The 11,717-nt window shown below is 40.0% G+C and overlaps 1 protein-coding gene across 3 annotated transcripts in view; it reads right to left on the bottom strand.

Moving 5' to 3' along the window:
* prkcbb (protein kinase C, beta b) overlaps positions 1–11,717 on the bottom strand; it is a 94,326-nt gene that overhangs the window by 23,727 nt on the left and 58,882 nt on the right. For all 3 annotated transcript variants that reach the window (XM_017306275.1, XM_008415737.2, XM_008415735.2), the window contains exons 9-12: positions 9,977–10,120; positions 3,908–4,081; positions 1,529–1,620; positions 593–655 (exon numbers count right to left, since the gene is read on the bottom strand). In XM_017306275.1, the coding sequence (XP_017161764.1) occupies positions 593–655; positions 1,529–1,620; positions 3,908–4,081; positions 9,977–10,120 (473 nt within the window). The remainder of the gene's footprint in view (positions 1–592; positions 656–1,528; positions 1,621–3,907; positions 4,082–9,976; positions 10,121–11,717) is intronic.

Below are 11,717 nucleotides of genomic sequence, written 5' to 3'. Positions count from 1 at the left end.
CTTTAATAATAAACACCTTCATTTACAAATTGCATTTTGTGTTTACTTGTGTTGTCCTTGACTGTTGTTTAAATTGGTTTGATGTTCCGAAACACTTAAGTGGGATAAACATGCAAAAAAACAGGAAATGAGGAAGGGGGCAAACACTTTTTCACACCACTGTAGATGTTAAATGAAAAAAATAAAGACTAAGGTAATGTGTGTAATGTTGAATATTACTTGCAAACTCACCATTCTCAACTTCTATCTGTTGTTTTAAACTTTTCTAACATTTCCCACAGTCCAGTTGAACAATGTACACATACTGGGAAATTTAAAAGGAAATGTGACTTTTTTTTAAACACACTCCACTTTGCTAGAGCATACAGCTACTGACAGATAAAGTGAATTATTGAGATCATCTTGTTCTTCTGAGAGGTTTTATATGAAGCAGGTGGATAAAACACATTTACTGTTGCGTGAACAAAACTCCTTCTGCTTTCCAACAACTAGGTAGGCTGATATTTATGGGAGTTGCTACCTTTATTTTTAGCATAATTTTGTTCCATTTGCTACTTTGCACTTTATTCATTTAGTTCATTGTGGATGTTACCTGTAGATGATGCCCTTTTGATGCAGGAAAAATAAGCCAATGGCTATCTCAGCAGCGTAGAACCTGCAAAAGAAACGCAGGAAGAGACAAACAGCAGCACCAATTACAGCGAGGTTGAGAGACGGCGGGTAAACAGGGGAGTTAATTTGCGTGCGTCTACTCTGCACAAAGGTCAGAGCTGTCTCGTGAAGGCCAAAGAACAGCTGATAAGATCAACAGGAAGGGCCTTTAACAGGACTGACCACAAAGGCAGCCATGTTTGGACGGCGTGGTTTGTTCACGAAATATACGAGAAGACAATCTGAAGGTGGGCAGGCAGGTTAGAACAATGAGAGGCAACTTGATGTCTGTTTATTTGGATTTGAAATGAGGACGAAAAAGCAAGAATAGTTTGAAGGACTCTTATTAATTTTCTGCTACTTTAATGACACAAATAAACAATGTTTCTACTGAGCAGCACAGTGTTGGTGGCGCTATGTTTTGTGAAGCTTCAAAGGTCAAATCTTTCTTTAGCTGTGACGATGATGAGATGTCTCAAGGACTAATCAGAGGTGATAACGCATTAGGTGTAATAAAAAACCAAAAGATTACAAAGACAAGCCTCAGTTCATTCGCACTGGTGTTCAGGGGACTGCGCTCTTCGCAGACTTGTGGGATATTTGCATACGTGTCGAGTAGCTTTGTTCTATTGTGAGCGTGCTATTCCACTCACGGACACTCCCCTGAGCAGAAAACGTACCCAGAAGAAGACACGCGTCTTGTATCGCACACCTAGTTCTCGCAGATGCAGACTATAAAACTAATTAACCCCAAGCTGGTGGCTTCTTCACCGAGAGAAAAACAGCATCACTGAGCTGTGGAACGTCTACAGTATCTGCTGAGGATTGAGATTTCTACACTGGTGGCAGAAATGAGGTGTGTGTTCTGTGTACTCACACAGCATGGGGCTCTTTGAACTTGCCAGCCTGCTGTATCTGATACATGAGGTCTCCGCCGTTTATGTACTCCATGACGAAATACAAACGGTCCTACGGAGAGAAACAGAAGGGCGGGTGAGGAGAGAAGGCTCAGGAAGGCAAACAGGAAGGAGTTATTCTTCATCTGAATGTTCAAAAAAAGGTGACGTGAAATAATTCTGATATAAAAAGTGTGTACAAATAATTAAGATTTCATAAAAAGAACACCAAAATACAGTTTAGAGTGCAAATATAAAAAAAACCCATCCATGTTTATTAAACAATCTATCAGACAGACTAGACTTGCAGCAAATAAAATCAAAACCAAAGAGGTCAGCTGCGGTGTGACGTCATCATATGGTACGGCACATGAGAGAGCACAACATTTTTCTACAGCTGGTTCACATTAAACCAACGACTAACAACACAAGAACTGAGACCAGAAGGAATAAAATAAATCAGAATGAGAGTAGAGACAAAGCCGTGGGTGTATTTTTGCAAGAGCATCGGTCCAGTACCTCTGCTTTTCCTGATTTAGATATAGAAAATATTTTAGCATTGTGTTGCTATCGATGGCAGACATCTAGATACAGCTAAAGGAGCATCTAAAGGTCTTGTGTCACCAGGAAACACAGCAGAATATCATCTGCATAACTGTGGAAATTTTCACAATGCCTCCTTATAATTTTCCCAAAGTATCTAAAAGAACAACAAAATAAAACTGAGCCATGTGGAACACCACAGTTTACCTAACAACTAAAAGGTTTGAAACCTTTGCTGCCAACCGGGGTCGGTTTGTAACAGTCTACCTTGTGGTACCGAACGGCCCACAATGTCAAACGCAGCGCTAAGATTGAGCAGGACAAGGACCGAAAACAGTGAAATAATGTAGGCCAAAAAATGTTTTCCCAGAGGTTACACTGCTTCCGTGAAACAATCAACACTAGGAGTGAAAGGAGTAGACATAAGGGGATAGAGAGAGGAAGGGGACAGAGAGAAGGAGGTGACTGGGCCGTTGTAAGTACAGCCAATCAGTCTTGAAGGGACATCAATTTAAGAACCTATTGTCTTCACTTATCTATAGAAATTGCCAATATTTCAGAAAATCATGGAGGGATTTGGTTTGGGTTTGTGTGTATATGTGTGTGTGTGTGTGGGTGTGTGTGTGTGAAGGTCTGTGCTGTCTGATAAGCCTCATAAACTGACCGTTTGAAAGCAATATGTTGAACTTGTGTGTCTTCCGATTAAAAATTTACTTGCATGTCTGCACCACAAGTCATGTACAGCGACGACGTATGAATGCGTGTCCTTTATAATTGCTGATGTGCGATAAGTGTAGGCAAAATTTTATGGCCAGAGTCCTTCTCTGCTGAGAGAATTACAGCTGAACTGGATTAGCACATTCACTCTCAGTTGTGTGTGTGTGTGTGTATCAGGTCAGCTGAATTTGTGGCATCTCTCAACCAAGTGACAACGCATCACTAATAACAGCGTGCGTTTATGGCTTGTGAAATGAAATGTCATGCACTGAGGGCTACGCGTGAAACCACCAAGCTATATTTACTCCCCTGTTGACTCATCTTTGGTGTAATACGGATTATACATCACAAGTTGAGCATGAATCGAGCATGAATTCAGGCTGTGTGTTCCAGCTGGGAGCTGGTGACGGCAGTCGAGGTAGCTGCTGTTAAGACCACAGCGCTCCCTGCGCGCCCTGCAGCAGCATGCTGCTCATACAATTGTTCCCCACGTAACCTGACAGTGTGGAGATCAACAAAGGCAGCTCGGTTTTGTTTCGTTATCGGCGCCTCTCCTGCGTGTGTGAATCTGCACATTTTCCCCTTTAAACGTCAAGCGCCTTGATAGTTCTTATAATTTGCATCAACAAATATTTTTCAAGATAGATTACCGGTGTCCCTACTCTTGGCGAACCCATTATCTATTCAATAAATGTAACCAAAGTGTTACATTTACATGATTTTATTTATTTGAGCATTGAGAGGAACATTTTATTACATAATCTACTCCTGTTAATTTCGAGTATAAATATGACAAATTTCTCTTTGCCACTCCTCAAAATGAGACAGACAAGACAACATGCCATTCAAGTTAGGCTCATGTTTTCTTAATTTCCACAGGTCAGGAAGTGGCAACAAGAAGTAAAATAAAAATGATAGATTTACAGATAGAGGAATATATAAAACATTTAAGGCAACTGGATGGTGAGGGAGCCATTTGTGTCTAAAAAGTAAATGTGTAGTGTTTCCTAAACAATACTAGGACCTGATTTCACCGCGCAATACGAGACGTTTACATTAGTGTCAACAGAGAAGTGGCAGGAATGAGCCAATCAACACACCATGGTCTGGAAGGTGGAGTGCAGCTGCGTTAAGAACGGAGGCTTCCCGGTCAGAGCCAAAACCCTCTTCTCCACCATGGTGCACTCGACGTCGTCGTCCTGGATGACCACGTCCTTCTTCAGGATCTTTATTGCGTACAGTTCCTCCGTTCCTTTACGCTCCGCCAGCATCACCTAGAGAGGAAGAGGAGAGAAACAAAGGCAGGGGTTGAAGAGATGTAATACTCAAACAATTTTCCACACACTTCAGGGTCCAGAGAGAATAAATAAAAAATAAATAAAAAATGGAGGAAAGGGAAAAAGTGATCAGGGAGGCATGGAAAGAATCCACATAATAGATTGTTTGACTGTTTCCATTATGGGGAAATATAAAGAGCCAAGTGACAAAGGAAGAAAAAAAAAAACATGATATTTTGAGATGTCACAGGTGGAAAAGAGAAACCACTGGGAAACCTTCTGACACACTGAGATGTTTATGAGCAGAGATTGTGCTGCAAAACTCCTTTATGAAAAGATAAATCCTGACAGTAACAAAATACAAGTCACAAAATCTAAATATTAGCTTGAATTGTGCATTAAACTGCTTGAAAACATACAAAAAAACTGAATCTTCATCTCATTGCATGTGTGATGGATTAAATTTGGTTATTTACCATTCAGAGGTACATTTACTCTTTTTGAAGTTCAGAGGTTTTATGCTTTGCCCTTAATGTCCAGTAGTCTGATGCAGTGGTCAGATTCAACCAGCAGGGGGAGTCTTGCGCACCAGAACTTTCTGCTTAGATGATAATTGTTGGCGCAGAAGCACCATGTCCGGCTCTTTTATTAAAATATTCCCCTTCCCCAGGTATGGGTATATATAAACACACATGAGGGATATAAACAAGTTTATTAACTTTCAGAAAGCTTGTGAGGTTTTTTTTGACTCTCCGAATGTTAAACTCCGTTGTTAGCTTACATACTGTTTGTAAGCTAACTTGGATAATAATAATCGCTGGAGCAGAAGTACCGTGTCCGGCTCTTTAATTAAAAATATTTCCCTTCTTCGGGGCGATTACACATGTGCTTAAATTAATATAAAGGATCTACTGAGGTAAAATGTGTCAATGTGTCCAAACCAAAGGCAGAACGTCTCCATCTCAGATGTTTGTTTTGTCAGTCTAAAATTAACGACTGAGATATTTTACCAAACCTTCGGCATTTTAAAGGTTTCATTCTGTCAGGTGTCAGTATTTCCTGCACGGGGTTCGCTCTGAGAGAATAAAAATTTGGTTTACATGAGCTGTAGCAATCTGAAAGTCACCAAGATTTAGTGCTTCTCTAAGATCTCTCCATGGGGATTTTCTTTGCCCTTCAGAACATCTGGGAAGGACACTAAGAAGAAAAGAAACAACTCACAGAAAAAAATGAGAACAAGAATAAAAGGATTTTGTAACTTCTTTTTTTTTTTACCCAGCAACTTCAGTAGGATCAGTTTTAGAGGTGAGCTGAGATCAAGGTCGGTTGAAGTATGAAAAAACTGGGATTAGAAAATAAGAAGTAGGTCAGAAAAATGTGGCGTGACCTGAATGTGAAGAAACAAGAGAATAAAAGGAATAGTTGCTCCTGTTTTAAATGATAAAGTCCAGGAACACCTGAGTAAGATCATGACTGGGAAACCAGTAAGTCAAAGAAGCTTTGTAATCAAATCTTCACTTTGTCCAAGGCCGGACAGTTCCCGCTGTGTCTACACTTCTTCATGTACACACAGAGGTGGTGATTGTTTAAACTGTGTTTTCTATAGACAAAAGTCAATATTTAAATGACGATTTTTTTAAACTAAATGTCATGGGCCCTACTTAACCTATGCCTATTATCAGTTTCTAGGCTTAAGACACTTAAAACACCTGGATTTGGACATTTATCTTTCGTTGTTCTGACTCCATCAAACTTTAAATGTGTGGTTAGAAAAAAAGGTAATGACTCAGACGATGTGGTTCATGATATGGTTTATCCAAGTTTCGAATGCTCTCCCTTAAAATTGTGATGTTATTTATTTTTTTTGCTCTTACGTAAGATTTACATTTTCAGAAAAAAAAATGTGGGTTTCAAATTAAAAAGTGTAACAAATCAACATAACTTGTTGATCTGCTTTTGAATATTTACTGTATAAAATTAACTGTGATGTTTCAGGTTGTTTTCTAATTTTTCTAATCCTGCATATAGTTTCAAACAACAAACATTGATCAACTTATTTCATTTCTTAATACACCAGAAAATTTGATTTGTTTTTTGCAGATTGCCTAACTTTTTTTTTAATGCAGCATGTAATCAAGAGGTTAATGCGCATTTTTCAAATTGAACAGCTGAAAATTAGCATCTTAGGTGCCTGTGCTTCATATTAAAGTATGATAATGTAGTGAGATTATTGGGACCGGCATTCTACTTGAAGTGCGACACAAATGGATCCACTGTGTGTGAAGATGTGCCAGTGTGTGTGCTTGTAATTCTGCACAGAAGGCTGACACAGATTAAAACATTTCAACACTGAAATTATTGGAGACCCCTAGCAAGAAATGTGTCTACATGTGTGTGTGTTTGTGTGCATGAACTCGGCGTATGGCGCAGTGTGACTATATGTAAAAAAAAAAAAAAATGAAAAGAAAAAAAGAACGCTTTAAAAATGCAACAGCGACACCAAAGGACACCATCTGGCCCAAAGTTCATTCGCAGAACTGCAAGGACACGTGCAGAGTAAGAGAACAAACGATGATGGGGAAACTGGAGAAGCATATCAGAAATAAAAACACTTCAACAAGCTAAACACGCGCAGCACAGAGCAACGAACCGGACCGAGTCGAATGCAGAAGTGCGTTTCTCAAGGTGAATCCTGCTCCAAAGTCTTGAGAGAGCAGTGTGGACCATGGCGTGTGCAAGTGGTTCATTCATGAGAAGTTATTCGGGGTCAATTGCCAATAAGCAGCCCAGAGGATATTAGCCGACGTGTGACGTAAACAAAGCCGAACGCTGCCTGTTTTCTCTGATGACCTTGGAGAGCAACTCTATCACGGCAAAATTAACTAACCAACACTTGACAGGCACTGGATGAAACTGCAAGGCCTTTGCCATCATTCTTATAATATATGCAGCAACTTTTCTATCCACTGAGCTGCATATAATTAAGAAAAAAAAGAGGTGAAAACAGGCCCTTTTCAGGAGCAAAATAATGCAGCAGCTTTAGAAAAATACTAATTTATATGCTTAGAGGCAACCCGGTGATGTATTATTTACCTGTTTGTTTATGTGCTGACGGCCACTTCCAGCAAGCGAAGAGGCAATAGCTCAAATAATTTCAAACTGGCTTCGTAAACCTGATTAGGAGCTCGCTGTAATTCGGTGATCTAAAGAGTCACCAGGTCGCCTTTACGACGGTGGAACATCCTGGATGTTCAGCTGGCAGATCTGAAGCGACTGAGTGATTCCGTCACATCAACATGGACCAAAGTCTCTCAGGAATGTTTTGACACCTTACTATGTCATGAATAATTAAGGTGATTCAGTGGAACGTGTGAAGCATTGAAAATGTGTCGCGTCAGCTTGCAAGAGATTGAAAAGCTTTCATTTAAATCAAATGACAATAATTGTCTAAACCAAACAGAAATGCAAATGAAGCCAAAAGTATCCGGCAACAGAAAAATATTAAACAAAAAGTGAGAAAATTCTGTAAATTATAGCACCAAACTGTTAAATTCACTTAATTTTTCAAGTGCCACAATAATACAAAACTACATTTTGTAAATCTGAAACAGTCTCAACTAAAGTAGCTTTTAGGTAAATGCACTCTGACTTGACATAAAACAGACATTTTAAAGGAGCAAATCACAGTTTTCACTCTCTTTTCCAGTTTGTTTCCCCGCATTTTTTTCTACTGATTCAAAGAAACAAAGAAATGCAGACTCTTCTCTTTGGCATTTGCAGCCTTTCCCTCACCGTTTGACACTCACAGGGCAKACAGCAAATTGTGGTCAGTGACCTTAGATGAAAAGAAAGCAAGGTAGGAAGCCATTAGTCCTTTATCACACCAGGTGCTAAAAAAGTTCAGCCGCTGCAGTGTTCTCCAGCACAGCACGCTTGCCAGACTAATGTGAATTGCCATGGCAGCATGAAACCTTGTAAGAAGAAAACTCTGACCTTATGTGTTCACCTCATCCTCTCAGTGTAATGTCTAATCTAGCAAAATGGCAAACATGTGTGACTGAAACTCTATATTGAAGGCTGGTCTGTAAGAAAGCAGTGAAAAAGACTTTTAAATGGCTGAATGTATAGGAACAGCAGACATAAAAGCAAGATGGAAACATTTTTTTAATGTAATTTGCTGACAAAAAAATCCTCGAGGCTTTTTGCCTTTAATTCAGTGCTTCATTTAATCTGTCAAGAGAGGAAGATGTAAATTTAAACACAAAAAAAATATTTCCAAAATACTTTAGTTTTCCACAACAAGACATTTAAAATGCTCCAACCAAACAGATGCATGTCCTGAATCACCATGCGCATATTCAGGTAGAGATAAAAAGATGTCAAATATGAACCTGCATGGATTTTCCCAACACTATTCCTCTTCTCAGATTCTGTATAATTCATAGCAAACAGGGTTTTGCAGCAAATACAGCAAATCTCTGTAAACCAGTGAGCCTTCCTGCTGCAAAAGAAAAGCCTGCGTTGCTCGACTAATGTTTTCTTCTCAGACATCACCTTTACTTATATCCTCCGTGTTTGCACAAAACACATCAGAGATGTTTGGCATTTAAATTCCTCTGTCTCAATAGTAAAAAAAAAGAAAAAAAGGAAATCAAAGAAGAAGCTAACAGGTAGTCTGCAGCAGACTGTCTACTGTCAGTGGGCTAACAAATACATGCATTTCTATATTAGAAACATCTGTTAATATGTGTATTTTATTACTAAAGCATGTAACACTGTTTTTTGGTTCTACGCTTAAACTTCAAACAGAACAACACTCATCTGGCCACGTAAAAAACCAAAACACAAAATCATGAAAACAGCTCTGATGGATTCATCCTCCGCCTCCCACACTGACGCTGGAGAAACCCTTAAAGTGCGCCGCGTCACAGGAGCGTCCGCTTCTGCATTTGGCAAATTCGTTCCCGGTAGAGAGAGACGCCTGCGTTCGGGAATGTGCTTTTTTTTTTTTTCTTTTTTATTTACGCGCTTAAGCATGTGAGTCAGGTACTCCGCTAATGACGACTCCAATAATGAATGAGGCTCTCCGCGGTGACACATCAGTGTAGCTTTAAATCCCTGTTACCATGGAAACAGGCAGTTGCTGTACAGGTCTGACATAGACAATGGTCTTTTTCTCTCTCTCTCTCTGTCGTGCTCTTTATGTCACTTTCAGTCTTTCTCCACCCCACTGCTCCGTTCATCTTTGACTCCCAAAATCCTCCTCTCTTTCTTTCTCTCACATCGCATCCTCCTATTTTACCCATTTTTTTGTCTCCCAAATTTCCATTCATTCTTTCCCAGCATCACTCCCGTCTCCCTCTCTTTCTCCCCATCTCCAAGGACCCGTCACACCTATCTCGCCGACTCGCTTTTCATTCATCCTGACGTTTTTACCTCTCTCTCTCAATTCATTCATGTCAGCCTTGTCACCACGGATCTCATCGCTGGCTCCCTCTCCTTTCATCACTTTCACCACTTGCCATGTCCTCCTCTGTGCCTCCTTCCCTTCATCCATTTCTATCTACCTGTGCTTACTCTTTCTGTGTTCGTTTTCTTTTTTTTTCTGTGTACATTTTTCATCCTCTCATCTCTTGTTTAAGCTCAGTCCAAGTCACTACATCACACCGTTAAAATAGTGGTTTTGCATATGCATGATGGCTGCCTTGCGTATGCTATATCCTTCAGGAACTCAGTAGCTGAAACCAATGCCTTTCTATTATTGCAGCATTTTATTTTATTTTAAAATTGCATAAAAACAAAAGAATGCATGAAACACAGCACACAGCGGACAGGTAACAGTCGTTTAAGAGACAAAGACAAGGTAAATGCACAAGGACACGTCGTTCTCACCTTGCCAAAGCTGCCCTTGCCCAGCACCATCAGGAAGTTAAAGTCGGACAGCCGTATGCGATCTTGGTTGCCGTTGGAGTCGAACCGGGAGGCTGCATTTGCCGACTTCCCCTCCGTGTTTTTGCCCACTGCGATTTTAGCCCTCTAGATGGACAAGAAAGACAGAAATATAGAGAGAAACTGCATGTATAATAAAGGGGAAGAAAAATAGGAATATTCTATTCTCTTGTTTCCCACACCGTGTGTTTCAGATTTTCCTGAATATGTGCATTTGTAATCTTTATGGTTTTCCGTTTCTCAACGGATAAAAAATTCAGTTTTTTTACAAACAAGAGGATTTATTTTAAAAGTGTTTGCTTTTGTTGGAGGGTTTTATTGCACTCTGAAATGACATAGATTAGAAATGGAGAAATGGCTTGACAATACACTTGTGTTCATAATACATTAGACAAACCTCCATCGAAATCCTTCAGAATTTAAGAAGCTAATTAAACCTTCCAGTCCAGCATCTTTTGATTTTCCAGTGACGTAAAATGAACTGGATTGACGATGCAGATGAATTTATCTGAAGTGTGAAAGTCTCGGGTTTGACTTCTACTTACAAAGTTAATACAGAAAGTCTAACGGTTAAAATTTTGTCTTTAAAACATCTGAAACATAGAACGCCCATCATCACCTCCTTTCACTCAAACTCGCTCAACCAAAGTTCATTTCTCCTCCCCGCTGATTCAAGCAGGCTAGCTTCTTTAAGATAGGTTAAGATTGTGAAGCTAAACCAGTCAATAAGCTTAAATTAGTAAGATTTAATAAACTCTTAATAAATGAAAGCAAAATTAGTTTACAAAAATATGGAATAAAGCCGGTCGCCTGGATTAGAACCACTTGAGGTTCTAATCCGAGCAGTTCAAACATTTTCAACACTCACAGAAATATAATATAACATTAATATTTCTTTATATAGTGTTTGACTGGAACCTTTTATGACTTAGCTCTTGTTATGCCGAATCCGTGGGTATAAACCTTTATGAGTGTGTTACTGTGGTTGGGGTTACATGGAACATGCATCTTATGACACGACCTTTCAAACTCTCTGTCTTTGTCTGTGTCTTTGCTTTCCTCCTGGGACCTCCTCCTCCCCCAAGAGCTATCACCAGCTCCAAATAAACAAACATTAATTTGTTTATTAATGTGTGCTGCCAATCCCAGCCACCCAGAACCGCGACCTTAAGGAGAAGCGGAGGCAACAATAGATAACGGGTAAGAAACGCACAAGACAGTCCAGAACCAGAGGACGAAAAACAAACAACTGGAGGAGAGGAGAAAGTAACATGAGGACACTAAAGGGGGACGATTCGAATAGGCAACCCACATTTAAGGAGTGTTAATTTCTATTTTTCCCAGTGCATTCCCCTTAAGTGTTACAAACTGCAACTTAACACACTTTCAGAAGAAGATTCCTTGCAGTCAGTGCGACAAACGGAGCAAAGAAGAAGGAAGGAGGAAGAAAAAGGGAAAATCACGGAGTGGGGTGATCCTCATCGCTGCCAAATGTGTTAATGAATGGACCTACTGGTCAGCCCCCCCCCACACACACAAACACGTCTGGACCTGCCGTGTGCCAGACCGGATGGTGCTGTAAGTGTGCCTGCCAACTGCTAACAGCTCTCCCAGAGTGGCTCTCACTCACACACACACACACACACACACACACACACACACACACACACACACACACACACAC

The sequence above is a fragment of the Poecilia reticulata genome, linkage group LG8, assembly GCF_000633615.1.
Source record: "Poecilia reticulata strain Guanapo linkage group LG8, Guppy_female_1.0+MT, whole genome shotgun sequence".
NCBI lineage: Eukaryota > Metazoa > Chordata > Actinopteri > Cyprinodontiformes > Poeciliidae > Poecilia > Poecilia reticulata.
Note: the sequence above shows the minus strand (reverse complement) of the source record. Positions and strands in the feature narration are given on the sequence as shown.